At 39.9% G+C, this 22,026-nt stretch overlaps 1 protein-coding gene, 2 long non-coding RNA genes and 1 pseudogene across 3 annotated transcripts; 2 read left to right on the plus strand and 2 right to left on the minus strand.

Annotated features, from left to right (window-relative positions):
- The first annotated feature begins 1,513 nt into the window (after positions 1-1,513).
- LOC119735068 lies at positions 1,514-6,280 on the plus strand. Its single transcript, XM_038208760.1, has 6 exons — positions 1,514-1,650; positions 1,973-2,716; positions 3,082-3,357; positions 3,518-3,682; positions 3,956-4,222; positions 4,760-6,280. Exons 1-6 carry the CDS (start codon positions 1,514-1,516, stop codon positions 5,118-5,120), a joined length of 1,950 nt encoding a protein of 649 aa, XP_038064688.1. The 3' UTR covers positions 5,121-6,280.
- A 689-nt stretch (positions 6,281-6,969) lies between these two features.
- Positions 6,970-10,748, minus strand: LOC119734736. Its single transcript, XR_005272110.1, has 2 exons — positions 10,681-10,748; positions 6,970-9,459 (listed from the first exon to the last, which is right to left on the minus strand). It is a non-coding gene; the product is annotated as an uncharacterized LOC119734736 (long non-coding RNA).
- Positions 10,749-12,200: 1,452 nt separating this feature from the next.
- LOC119735069 lies at positions 12,201-14,986 on the plus strand (annotated as a pseudogene).
- A 689-nt stretch (positions 14,987-15,675) lies between these two features.
- On the minus strand, positions 15,676-19,455 carry LOC119734735. The gene is made up of 2 exons (XR_005272109.1): positions 19,388-19,455; positions 15,676-18,165 (listed from the first exon to the last, which is right to left on the minus strand). It is a non-coding gene; the product is annotated as an uncharacterized LOC119734735 (long non-coding RNA).
- Between the last annotated feature and the right edge of the window lie 2,571 nt (positions 19,456-22,026).

Consider the following 22,026-nt stretch of genomic DNA (forward strand, 5'->3'; position numbering starts at 1 on the left):
GATAATTTTGCGACAAATTTGACCATCCAGCTTGAGAAAAATGACTTCCCTTAGTCAATCAAAGCTGACAGCCGAGTTCAGGAGGGAATTGTCAGCTTTTCCCGATGACCGAACCGTCGGTTCCCCCGAAGCGAGCGGCCGAAACCATCGCGGCCGTCTCGGCCCCGTGACCAAGCTCAGCTGGCTCTGCTGCTTCCTGCGTCCGCGGGCCATCGTGGATGCAGATACCGGACAGCAGGGCGTGAGCTCCTCGCGCACCGCTAGCCGTCGTCCCGCGGCTAGGAAACTGCGTCGAGTGCGTCCAATGATACCGTCCCCATTGGATACCGTGTACTCCCTGCCGATAGGGTGAGTATACTTTCGATACTTACTATGGTGAATTATATTCGTGGATTCTTCTACACGTAAGAGAGTCGCTCATGAAGAGTATGTTAAAAATTTAAATTAGATACAAATTCAAATTTTCAGTGGTCCTACATGTTCCGATGCGGTTTGAAAAAAAAATATCAAGTTGGTCGTCACTCGTCTGTGACAAAATAAACCACCTTAACTCATTATACAGGGATACCTTTAAATCCATTTTACGATCGCAGTCCAACTCAAAATAAATATCCAATAGGTTCACCACACTGAGAACTTAATTATTTGACAGTTATCCATCTCAAGATCAAAGAAAAGTAACCAGAAGCACTTGATAGGTCTTTAAATCTGAAGATCGCGGCACAACTGAAAAATACTTCACAGGTCTACCTGTACAGGCATCTTATAAATTCGCAAACAACGCCACAAAAATATTCAACTTTTCTACATCAAAGTTAAAGCTCAGATTGCAGAACTCAACAGAAAGAGTCATGAGGTCCACCTCAAGTTCTGTCTTAGATCGAAAAACAACTAAAAAAGTATTTATTGTGAGTTGTCCACTAACTCTGCAAACCTACCCTATTTACCTCCATCGTATCGACCCTAACAAACTATCAACTGTTATCTTATTCTTAGGAGTGATGACGAGGAGGGATCAAAGAGAGAACTATCCACAACTCCTCGGGTCCCACGCCATGACCACTCTCCACCTCAAGGAGGCAACCACGTGGGAAGGTCACCACAAGTGAGTGACTGGTTCACGACCTGCAAACAGTTGCAGAAATGGTAAGTTGCTCAATTCAAAATCGGAGGAGGTGGGGTGTTTCTATAAGATTACATGTACTATATAGTTTTCAGATTAGCTAGCATTGCATGGCATTTAATGTTGTGTAGACGATTTGATCGGGGCTGTTAATGGAAAAAGTTATCTGGCTGTTGAAATCACCAGGGAGGTGTGGTCAATAGAAAATCTTTGAAGACTTTTACATAACTTTTTACACCTCTTCCACTGTCCACAGTGCAAAGCTATCGAGCAGAGCAACAGATGTGTCAGCATCAGGCCACAGTGTCACAGTCGAGGATTTGGAAGAGAGCATCCCACTCGACAAGGCCGGCAAAGAAGCGGCTTCTAGACGCGGTAGAGAGACGAAAGATGCCTGCGGAGATCTTGAGTATAACGGACGGAGACCAGCCAAGGATGATACAGAATCAGCACGGAGAGAAATCAACCATCTCTCCTCGAGAAGCGGACAGGGAGATGGGGCAAAGGATTTTGATCTGCCGAGCAAGGTGGGGGTGAAAACGCATGGTCCAAATGCGATGTGCAAGGACAGAAGAAAAAAACCTTATTGGTGCTTCCCAAGAAAAGGAGGTGCAGAGAATGTCGTCGGGGCATCCCGTTTTAGGGATGAAAGCAGAGGAGAGATTACAAGAGAAAAAGCAGATAGCAACAATATCATCCGGTAAGAAGTAGAACTGCTTTCTTCTGTCGCAAAATCATGGCGATATAACCTTTCAGTTGAGTACAATGTAATACTGATGATTTACAAGAGATGCAAAATGCTAATTCAAAAAAAATAGTTAATTTGTTCAACTTTGCTTTCATTTGCAGGGTACCTGTCGAGAGCTGCCGTGAAACTGACAAGATACACTCATCAGCTCCAGGGGAAGGGCCTCGGATCCAAGTTCAGCCTGCCGAGATTGATGTCCACTCGGAAAGGACTTTCCAGGAATTGCGATCATCAGAAACTCTACGGGAAGGCTCCCTTGTTATCCAAGTTCAACCTGCCAAACAGTTTAATGTAAACTCAGCAGGGACCCTTCAGAGATGTGGATCTTCGGCCGCTTCAGAGAAAGCGCCCCGCCTGATCCAAGTCCAACCTGTTAACCAGGTTAATCGGAACTCAACAACGGCCTTCCAGGGATTGAGATCTTCAAACCCAGGGAGGAGTTATCTTAGGACCGCCGCAACCGCTCAGAAAACAGAGAGGTGCGCCCACGAGGCTCATGAGAGGCAGGTTGAGGGGACGCTCGTGGTGGCATCCAGCCTCGGAGAGGAGGAATCTCAGAGGGGCGTTCCACAACCGGAGGCAACCCTCGAGAAACATATACATCAGAGTCTTGGCATCCTGGGCACACAAGTCCTGGAGAGGGGAGAAAACTCACCCAAACCTCAGATGAGCTTTCCTGAAAGACAAGAGGAGCCAGCCCTTCAAGAGGGTCACTGGGGAAAAGAAATCAACTCCAGAATGAAACATGAAGTTTCTGAAACAGAGTTGGAAGAAGAATCTCGAAAGAGGCAGCTGAACGCTGCCTTTGTCACGAAGATCAAGGATAAATCCAGTAGAATGGATAGGTCAGTCTAACATTCAGTGTAGTGGACAATTTGTCTTTATTCCATGGAGACCGACAGGCTTTCTTTTATGTGGAACACTGTCCCCATAAACCTGTTACTTTACATGTCTCGCCTTAAAAAAAGATTCTGAATGATAGCTTTTTTTTCAACGCAACGAAATTCTAAGACCGTTCCTTACAAAGGTATGATACAGGCATTATTTCACAAATTCCTCGTTGTACCTCATCCAGCTTAGCGAGAGACATCTCGTCAACCACATGCATTGTATTACCCTTGAAAAGTAATACTTCTACATCCACTTACAAAAGTATCAAAGACTTATGTATCAAGTCTATAATTTGACTTTGGGCCTATCTTGGAAGCAGCCATGCGGCGGTACACCACAGCACCGATGACCAAGAACTCGACAAGGGGACAGTGAGACACCACCAGCCTGTCCCAGACCAGCCACCCTGCCAGCATCGGACCATAGCCAGCGAGTCGATGTCGCTGCCTCCGGCCGTGAAAGAGGCTCTCTCCCTCGGCCAGGAGAGGGGGAGACAGTTGCTGGAAGAGACCCGGCAGTGTAATCAGATGATGATGAATTGTCTGGTAAGACATCGAGAACTCCGGGGTATCCATGGACGTGGAGATCATTCCAGGTCAGATTCTAATTAACTAGTCTGCATAATTAAATAAAATTTTGCAGTATACTTTAGGAAAACGCCTGTTAAACTTTGACACATCCTGTTGTATACTTGTTTGTAATACAAATTAAATAAGAGCCCACAATTTGCATACTTGTCCCCCCCCCCCCCCCAGACCGCAACCATGGTCTGAGGGAGCTGTCGTAAACACACAACAGCCGTCGGATATCGTTGCCTGCGCTGAGAGGGTGGCGGAGGCAAATGACAGATTCTGCGAGAACATCCAGAATGAGATGATAGCTGGGCACAATGCCTGGATGGAGCTCAAGCGAAGAAAGGGGTAAGCAGGAACCCCTTTTGGCACACACGCCGGAGGGCGGTGTAACAGTGATGTTACAGGTCATTATTAAGGTCACTGACGATTATGTAACCCTATTAAAAATTCGCTAGTATTAAAATGTACAGGTGTTTCTGATATAAAATTCTACTTTGAGATTGAATTTAGGGCCTAAAACAAACTAAGAAGAGGAAGTTAAATCTTACTAAAACTGCGATATATTAGGCCTGCACGAAACAACTATTTGACCAGTGGAACTTTTCCTTTTTAATTTAGAATGTTCTTTGCTGCAAAACACAAACAAGACCAAAAAGAAGGAAGTCGAAGAAATGCATTTGAAGAAAAAGTGCCTCACAAAAGGCAAAAGGGAGATGTCATGATGCCTAGTCAACCAAGTGACATCACTGCAGCGCCACAACCAGAACTCGATGGTGTAGTCTGGTACCGGGGAAGGCTCGTCAAGCTATGCTGGCCCCACCCAAGCGAGAATATCTCAGATGCAAAAAGATCTACGAAGACGCGCAGCAAGACGAAAAAGAAGGAGTAAGTTGCCCATCTCTTAATCTATTCTTGTTGACCGACCCTTAATTCCTCATGTGACAAGCCAGACTTGGTCATTTTGGATCCTTAAATTTGTTTCTGTCGACATCCCAGGCCACAAACGGCTTGATTCTTTCTAGCTCAAAGACCGAAAACCGGCCAGGGATGGCCAGTTCTCAGGGTCACTTCTCTCTACAAATTTGGCAGGATCATCACTTGGCCTTATGTTTACGTTTATGCATCCCATGCATGTGGTAATCTTGGCATCCATCCACGCTAGCTTTTAGCATTAAGGGTCATTGAGAAATTGAAAGAACAAAAATCGGGAGCTATATAGTAGATATTCAGTGACACTTACAATGTCTTGGGATAATTTTACGAACGGAGAAGTTGACCGTTTTGAACTATCTCTTGACTTGTGATATAAAAACAGCCTTTCCTAGGCATGAGTTACTTATTCAGTCATCTTCTTGTTTCCACCATAAACCAAATCAGAACACATTCTTAAGAACCGTGTTGTACTTTACTGTTTCCTTCTAGGGATTCTGGCGAGCCAGTTGCTCTCGGGTATGTCAAGCCGTTTTCTCCACCCAATCAATCAGATGACGACCTTGACTACATGTACCGGGCGCAGATACAGCCAACCATCATCAACTCCATGCTCTGCCGAAAAACTCCGCCACTGAACTCCAACTCGAGGGGAAATCTGCACATTCCAAGTGGCAGCATTTTCAGCCAAGAATCCCTGCACTTTGACCCTGACTTGACCCCCTCTAATCCCCTGGTCTGGGCCTACGAGACACTGAGAGATCCGCGGAAGAGACGCAAACCCCGCCTGAAGAATTTTCAGAGGGTGGTGGACGCAAGGAGGCACAGGACGAAAGTACGGAAGATAAAGTAAAAGAGGCTGGGATCAGACGAGATTATCTACGTCACTGAAGAAGAAGAGAGTTAAAGGGCTCATGCATCATTTCTTTAATGCGATTCTTGAAATTACACCTTTGTTTCGCAATTAATTTCATTTTCAGTTTTCATTTTGTCATTGTCAAGGGTATTTTGATGCTTTTTTGAATTGTATGTTAATACGATTTGTCATATTGATGAGCAAAAGTGTGATATCACTGACTGGGCAGAAACCTCAATGTACAGCTATTTCAGCACCAAACGTTGCTAGAAGTTTGAATATTTTGCTGTCAGAATTTCTTTTTGGGATCGGGAGGTAGGTTGATTTGTTGTTGTTTCACTATGTGACGGTAATTCAATGAGCAAACTTTTCTCACAAGTTTTTTTTCAACAAGCAAACTTTTTGGTTCACATTTTGAACAGAAAACCTCTTAAACGAAGAGTGTGTTCCGCAAATGAAATCACAGCAACAACGCCCTCAGTTGTCAGGAAAAGCAGGAGCATTTTAAATCTTTACAGATGTGCATTTTTCCACAGACACAAATAACCAAAAAGGCGTGTCAAATAATGTTCATACATTTTTTTTTTAAATTAGAAAGTTGCACAAAATATCCTCCCCATTAAAATTCATGTCATCGTCCCATGGTCGAATGAGCTAGGCTGAATTTGGTAGTGGTGCATTTTAGACTTTTAAACTTTTTTGTGTATTGTGGTATTCCGTTTGAGGGTCAAATCACGTACATATATAACCCTATTGTTACCGTGGTTGAGGGATTTTCCCAACTAGCCCAACTCGAAGTGAACTTGAAAGAGTCGCACTGTTTCACTTTCCGTGGGGTAAAACCATAAAGAAAGAAACCGGGGAGCTTTTGTGTTACTGAGGCGCATTAAAGTTGGCCCCCAAATGAGCTGTTGGCAAGATAATTTACGGTTGACCGTTGGGCAAACTCGACCGTTGGGCAAACTTGACGACCGTTTTCTTTGCCAACTCAACCGTTTGCCTACACGTTCATGAAGTGCGGCTGGCGCGGTTTTTTCTCTGGGACGATTTACTTACGTACAGGCCTAGTATTATGCGAGGTCATTCTTTTAAAAAAATTAATAGATCTTTAGTGTAGCAAAAAAATCCTTTACCCCATTCATTGATCGTGTCCACAATGCAAACCATCTCACTGCCTAACCCGAACAGTCTCCTTTCAAACGTCCATTCAGAAAACGAGAATAATTTATTGTTGTGAAAAGGCATATAGCCATGAATCAAACGTGTTTCTTAACCGTCGTTTTTACCATTAAACACCCCCATTCCCCGGAAAAAAACACGCCTTTAAAACGGATGAGTTGGACAACGGACGACTTGACTTTTTTAAGTTGAGTTGGCAAACGGTCGAGTTGATTCCAGTCGAGTTGGCAAACGTGTCGAGTTGACTGGCTGGATACCCGTTTAGTTGTCGCAATATATGGGCTTCAAGGTGACCGTTTTAGCCGATTTTCGGCTAACTTTGGCAGATTTTTGTTGTTGTAAAAAACGAGTTTGACAGAAAACTTGACAAAATGGATTGTTTGGCAGATTTCTGGTAGAATTCTGCAAAAATGGTTATTTGACAGATAAACGTAGCAAATTTGAAGGGAAAAAATGGTACATTTAAAAAGCTTCAATCTTTTCAAACAAACCCTTGCATAATGGGACATGGTCTAGGTGCCGGACTGGCAACCAGACTTCGTCGTGACGCAACCGTATTTTTTGTCTAAAATTTACGAAATTTCATAACATATTTTTGTGACTATAGATTGTTTATTTAATTTGAACCTTAATTAAGGCAATACTACAACTTCTGCCTGTGATTCTTAGTGTTTATAGTGTATTTCGAGTAATTCTTGTGAATTCGGCAGATTTTTGATCAATCTGACAGATTTTTGAAGTCCATTTTGGCCATGACCACCTTTCCACCTTGGACGGGGTTCAATTTCATTCTGCTTGAATAGCAGGGCGAGCAGTCGAAGAGACTTACCAACTTTTACTTATGGAAATTAATCGATTTGAAGAACACAGAAACGTATTTTTAACATTTAACAGTAATGAGTTACATGCAGCTATGGATAACATTTCCAGGAGTTTGGTTTATTTTAACGTTATGATAATTATTTTATTTCAATAATTTGAAGTTTTAAATACTGTTGTGATACACAACTATAAGTCCGGACCTGATTTTGGTGCGGGGGAGTTTCCCTGCATGGATTGATGTATCATGAACTCAAATGTTCGCAGCAGCCTCCTTGTACATCTCTAGCAAATAAACTGGATTTTAGGCATATCTGCAGACACAGATTTACAACAAAAATATACATTTTTAGTTTAATTAAAAGTAACTTAATTAAAAGAAATAGGGTCTACTAAACTTTTGTTCAAAAAAAAACACCCAGCCCTCACATCTGATTTCTTTTCCAATTTAAAAAAATCAAAATATGTGCTGAAATTTCAAATTATGAATCGATACCGAGATCCAAGGTGATATTTTGTAGATGATATAAAATTAGAACGCTCCAAGATGACCTTACTCTATAAGAGCCGCGGTTTGAATAAGAATTTCAAATTTTGTCTGTTGACAGGAAAAGCGTAAACAATTTATTTAAAAAAACACATAGGTGACAGGTTGATAAGCAAGGCCGTATAAAGGTTCTTGAAAAGGACTTTTTTTAACAAATTTCATCAAATTTGATCAAGAAACTTAAAAAAAAAAATTCATTTCATGATTTAATTTTCATTCAACAACTCAAACACTTTATTTCATTCTCTGTGTACATTCTATATACAAGCATTTTCCAATTTTCCTATTTATCTTTTTTAGAATATAATCAAACTAAAACACATGTTTCTGACACAAACATAAACAAGTATTTGTATACAGGGCATGTCAAACAGAAAGTGGCCTAGATTAAATACATTTTTTACCACTAAATATTAAAAATGCATTTAAATTTGAAACACCAATGAAGTACGTTTTAAACGAACATTTTCTTCCACTCATGTGGACAAGAATTACTGACATTGATCCATACTCAGACGTTATGCATGTTTTACTAAAAGAACCCATTTTTACAGCTGTCCATGGAATGCTTAATGCTTTGAAGCTATTTAGCTGAGTGAGAACCAGAGATAACGCACAGGCATTCAAATACAAAAATAGATTTCAATAATTTGAGTCACTGCTGAAACATTATTTCATGTTTAGTAATAAAGAAGAATTCAAGTCTTCTACCTTACTTTTTTGTTTGATTCTGACCGACTAACACGGCTGCCCCACTTTTTGAAATGATGATGTTGATTGTAATTGTCTTTATTCATTTGCATGTTTTCGTTTATCTACGAAGGTGGGGAAACACCCATGGTTCAGAGCTCTACTGCACGACATAACACGTATTTTGAAAGGTCTTTAGTGGAATACTGAGTGATCCATTTTTTTTATGTTTTATTTTTATTTTTTGTCATTTAGATTATAAATGATAGGTTGACCCAGTATATTTGCATAAGTGACTTTTTCTCGTGAGCAATAATCGTCATTGTGAAGCTTGCTGTTAAAATACAAATCTATTAAACAGTGCTTAATAAGAATACGCTTGTTGTTGTTTTAGGCATGATTAATTTAAAAAAATGTTTCGATAACCATAATAACGCATATAAAACCACTATGGGTTAGTTCTTCAAAAAAGCTTCAAAGGTTTTTGTTCGACGTTTACGGTTCCTATAGGTCTAGTAATGGAGCTACAATGTTATTGCAACAATCATTATTATATAACACACGACTCCCACCACCACAACCTAGTAAAAGTAAAAGAGATCCAAGTACAATGAAAATTTTCTGAACTGTAGTTAATCCCTTGCCAGTACAAGCAGGTAGATCAGGGTGCCAGCTACCATCCGCCTGACAGGTTATTTCCGAAGACCCTTCCAGGGTATAGCCATCATCGCATGTCACTATCAGAGTTTCACCCACGAGATACAGAGCTTGTGTCCCATAATGATGCACCACCCCGTTCTCTACATTAGCTGATGGGAAATCGCAGTTGAACCCAATCAGCGCTGTCTGGACCTCTGTGGTGGCAAGTGCAATGGAAATAACCACCACGAAAAAACAACTTTCCAGTGGACGCTTCATTCTTCAAACTGCAAAACAGGATAATTACCAGATTGGGAGTCCTGGTCTTCAGCGAATGCGTAAATTGGGAAGTTCAATGTTCTCAGCTGAACAACAAAGTGATGTGTTGAAACTAGAGCCGTTAATGATTCGTCCTGAAGCCGGGCGTTGTTTGAGAATCCGTATAGTATAGGGAATGTGTTCCTGGGTGAAAATAAAAAAATTATATTAAGCCATTGGCCTTGGATTGGATTTTTTTGTATTTGTGGTCAATGCAAGAATCAGGAGGGGTGTTATGAAGCCCCCAGCCACGTGCACGTGACACAAACACACACTCACACCTACTGGAATTTGTATCCTTGTGGAGACATTTCTTTGTTCTCATGTACTTACATTTTCGAATGTGTAAACGTACTTTCAAAATGCTCCTATTTTAACCAGAATTAATTTCCTTGGCTGAAATTCGGACTTAACATCCCTTTTCTAAAACTCTGCCATTTGCGAAATTCCTAGTTTTTGAGTAAAATCCATATATCTATTTCGTGATACCTTGTGGAGACGTATTCATCTATAGAAAGTGCCCTGTGGAGACGTATACAATCTTTTGTTCCCTATATTGTGTGCATGTCTCGAGAGGGCACGTTGTATCAGATCACTTTGGTTTATGGTGTAGATCGATAATTTTCAATTGTTCTTCTTCACGTTTCCATTGTTAATGCTCTTGTTTGCAACATCTTTCATTGGTTTTGTACACGTTCTCTAACCGAGGAGTCCTCGATTTGCTTCCTGTCCTCTATTCACTGATGATGTGGCACGACGTGTGTCCTCGATTTACACCATAAACACGCACCCAGTCGTGTTTTTCTATACTCCTGAGGACCTGTCCCTTTCCTTCTTTTGTTCCCTTTTTTGTACTTTTTTTTTCTCGACAGCTTGCATAAGGTTAGTAGGCCTACACGAAATTCCCCCGAGGACTAGTGCCCAGGTCCTTGGGCAGCGTCGGGCCCATTGTTATCGCACACACCCCATTGTCCCAAGTCCTCGGTCGTATAGAACTTGTAAACGCCAGCAATCGTGGACCAGTCCCTAATCCTCATTTTTTGTGTACTTTAACTTTCCTCCAGTATGTTTTGTACACGATCGTCAATTCGTGGACCTTCGGGTCAATTGTGGACCCTGTTGTCCTCTGTTTTTCAACATCCACAATTTAAATGTGTAAACGAGGACACTCTTGCCCCATCTGTGGTAATTGCGGTTTCACATGTTGTCGATTGAAAATTGCGATGGCCTCATCAAGCTTTTAAAAAGTCAGTTGATCCTCCAGCATGCTTCCTGGATCACCCCCCCCCCCCCCCTCATCCTGTAATATATTTCAGAGTCCATGTGGTTAATTTACTGGTTTGGTTGATTAAAAAAAGGATTTACCTTTCAATAATTAGCTTAGCTCCTCAGTCGAGAAATCACGACCAGTCTCTCATCAACTCAAGTTTGCATCTGCGAAAAAGAATCTGCCCTGCCGCCCCCTCCTTTATGTAGCAGTGTTTGTGCGTCGATATGACAACGCTTTGGGGAAAGTCCCAGGTATGTCCCCAATAAATTGTTTTTGTGGTGTGGGTTATATTTTCTTTCAAAGGTACCTCAAAGAGATTATTTCGCGATATCAAAGGGTCATTACGACCTGAAATGCCCCGAATAATAGTTTTTGAGGTGTACTCAGGCCTATCCAGCTTCCTCTTTCAATTTCAAAGTTGAAGAATTTCAAAGTTGTTTTTTTTTTCAACTCATTTTGGCAGGACGTTATTTGGTTCATGTAGGCCTAATAATACGATCACATGTCCTGTTGCAATTAAATTAAATGGCACTCCAAGTTTGCCAGAAAGTGGAAATGGTCCTCAACGTCATCGAATACACTGAGCAAAGTTAGAAGCAGCCGCGTTAAAATTGATTGGCTGCAGCTGGATATAATTGTACAGGATGAGTAAAAAAGAAACAAAACCCAAATGTCGGGACCATTGTTTTAGTGAAGTTCTGCATGTAGCACTGTCAAAATTTAAAATATGAAAGCCCAATTCATAAGCTTTCTTTTCGTACAAGAATCATTCACATCGCTCATGTACTTTTCAAGTTACGGGATTTTAAACACAACCACCGTTTTAAAGTTCTGTCCACGGATAACCACTGATGTACGGATTCGTTCAAACTTTGTAGTTTCATTGTCAATGAATCTAAAATATCCTCATTGACGGTGCAACCTCTCTCTAAATTCCAAAGAGTGAAATTAGGGACTAGTCGTTTTAGAGTGAAAATCACTCTCATTTTGGATTGAAAAAGTCTGGAAAAAAACACTTCAGTCGAAGCTCGAATGAAAACTTGATCTTTACGATGGAAGGAATTTCACTCTAAAACGTCTAGTCCCTAGTTTCCGACTGTAGGAGTGAATCTTCCTTTGAATGGAGTGAATATTCACTCTTTGAAATTTAGAGAGCGGTGTCTATTCCAACGTCTGTGTGTTAGAGCATAAGCCATCCCGTCCCCTAACGCCTCTGTCAAAAAAAAAATATTCAAATTTGAGTTCGCATGTGACATTTTTTAATAGGATGTCATTGTAGTCACGTGATGCCAACTTTCGGCAACTGGTTCTCTTCTTCACCGCGTGTGTTCCTCAAAATAAACAACAGCAACAGCGCCCTCAGTTGTCAGGAAAAGCAGGAACTTTTTTTAATATTTCCAGTAAGGCACTTTTTTTGCAAAAGTAACTAAAAAGGTATGTCAAATAAGTTCATACATTTAAGAAGAATAGAAAGTTGCACAAAATATCTTCCCAATTGAAATTCATGTCATGATCCCTTTAAAAACGGACTGCATTGTCCATTAAAAACAATATCACTATTATTTTTGGACGTTTTCAAAACAATGCTGGCCCAAAGTCATGGGCGGGTAGTCGAATGAGCCCCCCCCCCCCCCCCAGACCGCAACCATGGTCTGAGGGAGCTGTCGTAAACACACAACAGCCGTCGGATATCGTTGCCTGCGCTGAGAGGGTGGCGGAGGCAAATGACAGATTCTGCGAGAACATCCAGAATGAGATGATAGCTGGGCACAATGCCTGGATGGAGCTCAAGCGAAGAAAGGGGTAAGCAGGAACCCCTTTTGGCACACACGCCGGAGGGCGGTGTAACAGTGATGTTACAGGTCATTATTAAGGTCACTGACGATTATGTAACCCTATTAAAAATTCGCTAGTATTAAAATGTACAGGTGTTTCTGATATAAAATTCTACTTTGAGATTGAATTTAGGGCCTAAAACAAACTAAGAAGAGGAAGTTAAATCTTACTAAAACTGCGATATATTAGGCCTGCACGAAACAACTATTTGACCAGTGGAACTTTTCCTTTTTAATTTAGAATGTTCTTTGCTGCAAAACACAAACAAGACCAAAAAGAAGGAAGTCGAAGAAATGCATTTGAAGAAAAAGTGCCTCACAAAAGGCAAAAGGGAGATGTCATGATGCCTAGTCAACCAAGTGACATCACTGCAGCGCCACAACCAGAACTCGATGGTGTAGTCTGGTACCGGGGAAGGCTCGTCAAGCTATGCTGGCCCCACCCAAGCGAGAATATCTCAGATGCAAAAAGATCTACGAAGACGCGCAGCAAGACGAAAAAGAAGGAGTAAGTTGCCCATCTCTTAATCTATTCTTGTTGACCGACCCTTAATTCCTCATGTGACAAGCCAGACTTGGTCATTTTGGATCCTTAAATTTGTTTCTGTCGACATCCCAGGCCACAAACGGCTTGATTCTTTCTAGCTCAAAGACCGAAAACCGGCCAGGGATGGCCAGTTCTCAGGGTCACTTCTCTCTACAAATTTGGCAGGATCATCACTTGGCCTTATGTTTACGTTTATGCATCCCATGCATGTGGTAATCTTGGCATCCATCCACGCTAGCTTTTAGCATTAAGGGTCATTGAGAAATTGAAAGAACAAAAATCGGGAGCTATATAGTAGATATTCAGTGACACTTACAATGTCTTGGGATAATTTTACGAACGGAGAAGTTGACCGTTTTGAACTATCTCTTGACTTGTGATATAAAAACAGCCTTTCCTAGGCATGAGTTACTTATTCAGTCATCTTCTTGTTTCCACCATAAACCAAATCAGAACACATTCTTAAGAACCGTGTTGTACTTTACTGTTTCCTTCTAGGGATTCTGGCGAGCCAGTTGCTCTCGGGTATGTCAAGCCGTTTTCTCCACCCAATCAATCAGATGACGACCTTGACTACATGTACCGGGCGCAGATACAGCCAACCATCATCAACTCCATGCTCTGCCGAAAAACTCCGCCACTGAACTCCAACTCGAGGGGAAATCTGCACATTCCAAGTGGCAGCATTTTCAGCCAAGAATCCCTGCACTTTGACCCTGACTTGACCCCCTCTAATCCCCTGGTCTGGGCCTACGAGACACTGAGAGATCCGCGGAAGAGACGCAAACCCCGCCTGAAGAATTTTCAGAGGGTGGTGGACGCAAGGAGGCACAGGACGAAAGTACGGAAGATAAAGTAAAAGAGGCTGGGATCAGACGAGATTATCTACGTCACTGAAGAAGAAGAGAGTTAAAGGGCTCATGCATCATTTCTTTAATGCGATTCTTGAAATTACACCTTTGTTTCGCAATTAATTTCATTTTCAGTTTTCATTTTGTCATTGTCAAGGGTATTTTGATGCTTTTTTGAATTGTATGTTAATACGATTTGTCATATTGATGAGCAAAAGTGTGATATCACTGACTGGGCAGAAACCTCAATGTACAGCTATTTCAGCACCAAACGTTGCTAGAAGTTTGAATATTTTGCTGTCAGAATTTCTTTTTGGGATCGGGAGGTAGGTTGATTTGTTGTTGTTTCACTATGTGACGGTAATTCAATGAGCAAACTTTTCTCACAAGTTTTTTTTCAACAAGCAAACTTTTTGGTTCACATTTTGAACAGAAAACCTCTTAAACGAAGAGTGTGTTCCGCAAATGAAATCACAGCAACAACGCCCTCAGTTGTCAGGAAAAGCAGGAGCATTTTAAATCTTTACAGATGTGCATTTTTCCACAGACACAAATAACCAAAAAGGCGTGTCAAATAATGTTCATACATTTTTTTTTTAAATTAGAAAGTTGCACAAAATATCCTCCCCATTAAAATTCATGTCATCGTCCCATGGTCGAATGAGCTAGGCTGAATTTGGTAGTGGTGCATTTTAGACTTTTAAACTTTTTTGTGTATTGTGGTATTCCGTTTGAGGGTCAAATCACGTACATATATAACCCTATTGTTACCGTGGTTGAGGGATTTTCCCAACTAGCCCAACTCGAAGTGAACTTGAAAGAGTCGCACTGTTTCACTTTCCGTGGGGTAAAACCATAAAGAAAGAAACCGGGGAGCTTTTGTGTTACTGAGGCGCATTAAAGTTGGCCCCCAAATGAGCTGTTGGCAAGATAATTTACGGTTGACCGTTGGGCAAACTCGACCGTTGGGCAAACTTGACGACCGTTTTCTTTGCCAACTCAACCGTTTGCCTACACGTTCATGAAGTGCGGCTGGCGCGGTTTTTTCTCTGGGACGATTTACTTACGTACAGGCCTAGTATTATGCGAGGTCATTCTTTTAAAAAAATTAATAGATCTTTAGTGTAGCAAAAAAATCCTTTACCCCATTCATTGATCGTGTCCACAATGCAAACCATCTCACTGCCTAACCCGAACAGTCTCCTTTCAAACGTCCATTCAGAAAACGAGAATAATTTATTGTTGTGAAAAGGCATATAGCCATGAATCAAACGTGTTTCTTAACCGTCGTTTTTACCATTAAACACCCCCATTCCCCGGAAAAAAACACGCCTTTAAAACGGATGAGTTGGACAACGGACGACTTGACTTTTTTAAGTTGAGTTGGCAAACGGTCGAGTTGATTCCAGTCGAGTTGGCAAACGTGTCGAGTTGACTGGCTGGATACCCGTTTAGTTGTCGCAATATATGGGCTTCAAGGTGACCGTTTTAGCCGATTTTCGGCTAACTTTGGCAGATTTTTGTTGTTGTAAAAAACGAGTTTGACAGAAAACTTGACAAAATGGATTGTTTGGCAGATTTCTGGTAGAATTCTGCAAAAATGGTTATTTGACAGATAAACGTAGCAAATTTGAAGGGAAAAAATGGTACATTTAAAAAGCTTCAATCTTTTCAAACAAACCCTTGCATAATGGGACATGGTCTAGGTGCCGGACTGGCAACCAGACTTCGTCGTGACGCAACCGTATTTTTTGTCTAAAATTTACGAAATTTCATAACATATTTTTGTGACTATAGATTGTTTATTTAATTTGAACCTTAATTAAGGCAATACTACAACTTCTGCCTGTGATTCTTAGTGTTTATAGTGTATTTCGAGTAATTCTTGTGAATTCGGCAGATTTTTGATCAATCTGACAGATTTTTGAAGTCCATTTTGGCCATGACCACCTTTCCACCTTGGACGGGGTTCAATTTCATTCTGCTTGAATAGCAGGGCGAGCAGTCGAAGAGACTTACCAACTTTTACTTATGGAAATTAATCGATTTGAAGAACACAGAAACGTATTTTTAACATTTAACAGTAATGAGTTACATGCAGCTATGGATAACATTTCCAGGAGTTTGGTTTATTTTAACGTTATGATAATTATTTTATTTCAATAATTTGAAGTTTTAAATACTGTTGTGATACACAACTATAAGTCCGGACCTGATTTTGGTGCGGGGGAGTTTCCCTGCATGGATTGATGTATCATGAACTCAAATGTTCGCAGCAGCCTCCTTGTACATCTCTAGCAAATAAACTGGATTTTAGGCATATCTGCAGACACAGATTTACAACAAAAATATACATTTTTAGTTTAATTAAAAGTAACTTAATTAAAAGAAATAGGGTCTACTAAACTTTTGTTCAAAAAAAAACACCCAGCCCTCACATCTGATTTCTTTTCCAATTTAAAAAAATCAAAATATGTGCTGAAATTTCAAATTATGAATCGATACCGAGATCCAAGGTGATATTTTGTAGATGATATAAAATTAGAACGCTCCAAGATGACCTTACTCTATAAGAGCCGCGGTTTGAATAAGAATTTCAAATTTTGTCTGTTGACAGGAAAAGCGTAAACAATTTATTTAAAAAAACACATAGGTGACAGGTTGATAAGCAAGGCCGTATAAAGGTTCTTGAAAAGGACTTTTTTTAACAAATTTCATCAAATTTGATCAAGAAACTTAAAAAAAAAAATTCATTTCATGATTTAATTTTCATTCAACAACTCAAACACTTTATTTCATTCTCTGTGTACATTCTATATACAAGCATTTTCCAATTTTCCTATTTATCTTTTTTAGAATATAATCAAACTAAAACACATGTTTCTGACACAAACATAAACAAGTATTTGTATACAGGGCATGTCAAACAGAAAGTGGCCTAGATTAAATACATTTTTTACCACTAAATATTAAAAATGCATTTAAATTTGAAACACCAATGAAGTACGTTTTAAACGAACATTTTCTTCCACTCATGTGGACAAGAATTACTGACATTGATCCATACTCAGACGTTATGCATGTTTTACTAAAAGAACCCATTTTTACAGCTGTCCATGGAATGCTTAATGCTTTGAAGCTATTTAGCTGAGTGAGAACCAGAGATAACGCACAGGCATTCAAATACAAAAATAGATTTCAATAATTTGAGTCACTGCTGAAACATTATTTCATGTTTAGTAATAAAGAAGAATTCAAGTCTTCTACCTTACTTTTTTGTTTGATTCTGACCGACTAACACGGCTGCCCCACTTTTTGAAATGATGATGTTGATTGTAATTGTCTTTATTCATTTGCATGTTTTCGTTTATCTACGAAGGTGGGGAAACACCCATGGTTCAGAGCTCTACTGCACGACATAACACGTATTTTGAAAGGTCTTTAGTGGAATACTGAGTGATCCATTTTTTTTATGTTTTATTTTTATTTTTTGTCATTTAGATTATAAATGATAGGTTGACCCAGTATATTTGCATAAGTGACTTTTTCTCGTGAGCAATAATCGTCATTGTGAAGCTTGCTGTTAAAATACAAATCTATTAAACAGTGCTTAATAAGAATACGCTTGTTGTTGTTTTAGGCATGATTAATTTAAAAAAATGTTTCGATAACCATAATAACGCATATAAAACCACTATGGGTTAGTTCTTCAAAAAAGCTTCAAAGGTTTTTGTTCGACGTTTACGGTTCCTATAGGTCTAGTAATGGAGCTACAATGTTATTGCAACAATCATTATTATATAACACACGACTCCCACCACCACAACCTAGTAAAAGTAAAAGAGATCCAAGTACAATGAAAATTTTCTGAACTGTAGTTAATCCCTTGCCAGTACAAGCAGGTAGATCAGGGTGCCAGCTACCATCCGCCTGACAGGTTATTTCCGAAGACCCTTCCAGGGTATAGCCATCATCGCATGTCACTATCAGAGTTTCACCCACGAGATACAGAGCTTGTGTCCCATAATGATGCACCACCCCGTTCTCTACATTAGCTGATGGGAAATCGCAGTTGAACCCAATCAGCGCTGTCTGGACCTCTGTGGTGGCAAGTGCAATGGAAATAACCACCACGAAAAAACAACTTTCCAGTGGACGCTTCATTCTTCAAACTGCAAAACAGGATAATTACCAGATTGGGAGTCCTGGTCTTCAGCGAATGCGTAAATTGGGAAGTTCAATGTTCTCAGCTGAACAACAAAGTGATGTGTTGAAACTAGAGCCGTTAATGATTCGTCCTGAAGCCGGGCGTTGTTTGAGAATCCGTATAGTATAGGGAATGTGTTCCTGGGTGAAAATAAAAAAATTATATTAAGCCATTGGCCTTGGATTGGATTTTTTTGTATTTGTGGTCAATGCAAGAATCAGGAGGGGTGTTATGAAGCCCCCAGCCACGTGCACGTGACACAAACACACACTCACACCTACTGGAATTTGTATCCTTGTGGAGACATTTCTTTGTTCTCATGTACTTACATTTTCGAATGTGTAAACGTACTTTCAAAATGCTCCTATTTTAACCAGAATTAATTTCCTTGGCTGAAATTCGGACTTAACATCCCTTTTCTAAAACTCTGCCATTTGCGAAATTCCTAGTTTTTGAGTAAAATCCATATATCTATTTCGTGATACCTTGTGGAGACGTATTCATCTATAGAAAGTGCCCTGTGGAGACGTATACAATCTTTTGTTCCCTATATTGTGTGCATGTCTCGAGAGGGCACGTTGTATCAGATCACTTTGGTTTATGGTGTAGATCGATAATTTTCAATTGTTCTTCTTCACGTTTCCATTGTTAATGCTCTTGTTTGCAACATCTTTCATTGGTTTTGTACACGTTCTCTAACCGAGGAGTCCTCGATTTGCTTCCTGTCCTCTATTCACTGATGATGTGGCACGACGTGTGTCCTCGATTTACACCATAAACACGCACCCAGTCGTGTTTTTCTATACTCCTGAGGACCTGTCCCTTTCCTTCTTTTGTTCCCTTTTTTGTACTTTTTTTTTCTCGACAGCTTGCATAAGGTTAGTAGGCCTACACGAAATTCCCCCGAGGACTAGTGCCCAGGTCCTTGGGCAGCGTCGGGCCCATTGTTATCGCACACACCCCATTGTCCCAAGTCCTCGGTCGTATAGAACTTGTAAACGCCAGCAATCGTGGACCAGTCCCTAATCCTCATTTTTTGTGTACTTTAACTTTCCTCCAGTATGTTTTGTACACGATCGTCAATTCGTGGACCTTCGGGTCAATTGTGGACCCTGTTGTCCTCTGTTTTTCAACATCCACAATTTAAATGTGTAAACGAGGACACTCTTGCCCCATCTGTGGTAATTGCGGTTTCACATGTTGTCGATTGAAAATTGCGATGGCCTCATCAAGCTTTTAAAAAGTCAGTTGATCCTCCAGCATGCTTCCTGGATCACCCCCCCCCCCCCCCCTCATCCTGTAATATATTTCAGAGTCCATGTGGTTAATTTACTGGTTTGGTTGATTAAAAAAAGGATTTACCTTTCAATAATTAGCTTAGCTCCTCAGTCGAGAAATCACGACCAGTCTCTCATCAACTCAAGTTTGCATCTGCGAAAAAGAATCTGCCCTGCCGCCCCCTCCTTTATGTAGCAGTGTTTGTGCGTCGATATGACAACGCTTTGGGGAAAGTCCCAGGTATGTCCCCAATAAATTGTTTTTGTGGTGTGGGTTATATTTTCTTTCAAAGGTACCTCAAAGAGATTATTTCGCGATATCAAAGGGTCATTACGACCTGAAATGCCCCGAATAATAGTTTTTGAGGTGTACTCAGGCCTATCCAGCTTCCTCTTTCAATTTCAAAGTTGAAGAATTTCAAAGTTGTTTTTTTTTTCAACTCATTTTGGCAGGACGTTATTTGGTTCATGTAGGCCTAATAATACGATCACATGTCCTGTTGCAATTAAATTAAATGGCACTCCAAGTTTGCCAGAAAGTGGAAATGGTCCTCAACGTCATCGAATACACTGAGCAAAGTTAGAAGCAGCCGCGTTAAAATTGATTGGCTGCAGCTGGATATAATTGTACAGGATGAGTAAAAAAGAAACAAAACCCAAATGTCGGGACCATTGTTTTAGTGAAGTTCTGCATGTAGCACTGTCAAAATTTAAAATATGAAAGCCCAATTCATAAGCTTTCTTTTCGTACAAGAATCATTCACATCGCTCATGTACTTTTCAAGTTACGGGATTTTAAACACAACCACCGTTTTAAAGTTCTGTCCACGGATAACCACTGATGTACGGATTCGTTCAAACTTTGTAGTTTCATTGTCAATGAATCTAAAATATCCTCATTGACGGTGCAACCTCTCTCTAAATTCCAAAGAGTGAAATTAGGGACTAGTCGTTTTAGAGTGAAAATCACTCTCATTTTGGATTGAAAAAGTCTGGAAAAAAACACTTCAGTCGAAGCTCGAATGAAAACTTGATCTTTACGATGGAAGGAATTTCACTCTAAAACGTCTAGTCCCTAGTTTCCGACTGTAGGAGTGAATCTTCCTTTGAATGGAGTGAATATTCACTCTTTGAAATTTAGAGAGCGGTGTCTATTCCAACGTCTGTGTGTTAGAGCATAAGCCATCCCGTCCCCTAACGCCTCTGTCAAAAAAAAAATATTCAAATTTGAGTTCGCATGTGACATTTTTTAATAGGATGTCATTGTAGTCACGTGATGCCAACTTTCGGCAACTGGTTCTCTTCTTCACCGCGTGTGTTCCTCAAAATAAACAACAGCAACAGCGCCCTCAGTTGTCAGGAAAAGCAGGAACTTTTTTTAATATTTCCAGTAAGGCACTTTTTTTGCAAAAGTAACTAAAAAGGTATGTCAAATAAGTTCATACATTTAAGAAGAATAGAAAGTTGCACAAAATATCTTCCCAATTGAAATTCATGTCATGATCCCTTTAAAAACGGACTGCATTGTCCATTAAAAACAATATCACTATTATTTTTGGACGTTTTCAAAACAATGCTGGCCCAAAGTCATGGGCGGGTAGTCGAATGAGCCAGCTTGAGTTTGGCATTTCAAGTCTTTTATCGGATTTTTTTTTTCCAAATAATTTTTTTTTAGTACTTTAACTGGCTCGTAGTATAAATCCATACCTTGCGTAAATATGAAGTTTTCTAGAAGATGCGGTGTTGAACATAAACTATTGATTGAAAGGATCCACTTAATTTTGGTGTTAAAAAAGAACTCATCCCTCACATCATTGCGATGATTTTCTAATTCAAAAATCGAAATTTCTGCTGAGATTTCAAATTATGCATCGATAACGAGGACCAGGGTGCTAGTTGTGATGAGGATACAAAACAAATGTTCCAAGAGCCTCGATTTGAAAAGGTATTGAAAGTTTGTCTGTTAACAGGAAAAAAAGTACCCCAAAAAATATTTTTAAAAATAAAGATAAGAGGTTGATAAGCAAGTTTGTATGGGGTTGTTTTTGAAAACGACAGATGATTTTGTTCGAACAAATTCGATCAAAATTCGAAATTCTTTCATTTTATGATTTTATTTTCAATCAACTCAAACATTCTCTGTGTACATTCGCCAATACAAGTATTTGTTTCCAATATTCATATCTTTAGAATATAATCAAAGTAAAACACAGTTCTGTGTATATAATGTTCCTGACACAAACATAAACTAATATTTATATCTCGGGTGAATAAAAAAGAGAGTGACCTGCAGGGATTAATTTTTCCCTTTAAAAAGCAATTAAAATTGATACACAAATGAAGCACATCTTAAACGATTATGTTCCACTCATGTGGAATTGGAATTTCATCCATGCGCTATCTGAAGTTATGCATGTTTTACTTGAAGAACCCATTTTTACAGCTGTCCATGGAGTGCAGTTTTGAGGCTATACTCAGCTGAGTGACAACCAGAGGTTTTACAGGAATTCAAATATTAATGAGATTTTAATCATTTCAGTCGAGACTTGAACATTATATTTTTGTCAGATTTTGTGTTTTGCATATTCAGGAACAAATCAAATCAGAACTTCTGATATGATGATGGTGACTTTTGGCCGTTTTCCTATGCAAGTGTTCGTTCATTCATGAAGGTGGGGAAACCCCCATGGTTCATTGTATTTAAAGAGTACTCATCTTTGCGTG

The sequence above is a fragment of the Patiria miniata genome, unplaced genomic scaffold, assembly GCF_015706575.1.
Source record: "Patiria miniata isolate m_02_andy unplaced genomic scaffold, ASM1570657v1 HiC_scaffold_28, whole genome shotgun sequence".
NCBI lineage: Eukaryota > Metazoa > Echinodermata > Asteroidea > Valvatida > Asterinidae > Patiria > Patiria miniata.

Bases quoted from the DNA above. Each gene is read 5' to 3' on its own strand.
- LOC119735068 (XM_038208760.1), top strand. From the start codon at position 1,514: ATGCCTGCGGAGATCTTGAGTATAACGGACGGAGACCAGCCAAGGATG. The intron at 3,358-3,517 runs GTCAGATTCTAA...CCCCCCCCCCAG, and splicing joins GGACGTGGAGATCATTCCAG to ACCGCAACCATGGTCTGAGG. The intron at 4,223-4,759 runs GTAAGTTGCCCA...GTTTCCTTCTAG, and splicing joins AGCAAGACGAAAAAGAAGGA to GGATTCTGGCGAGCCAGTTG.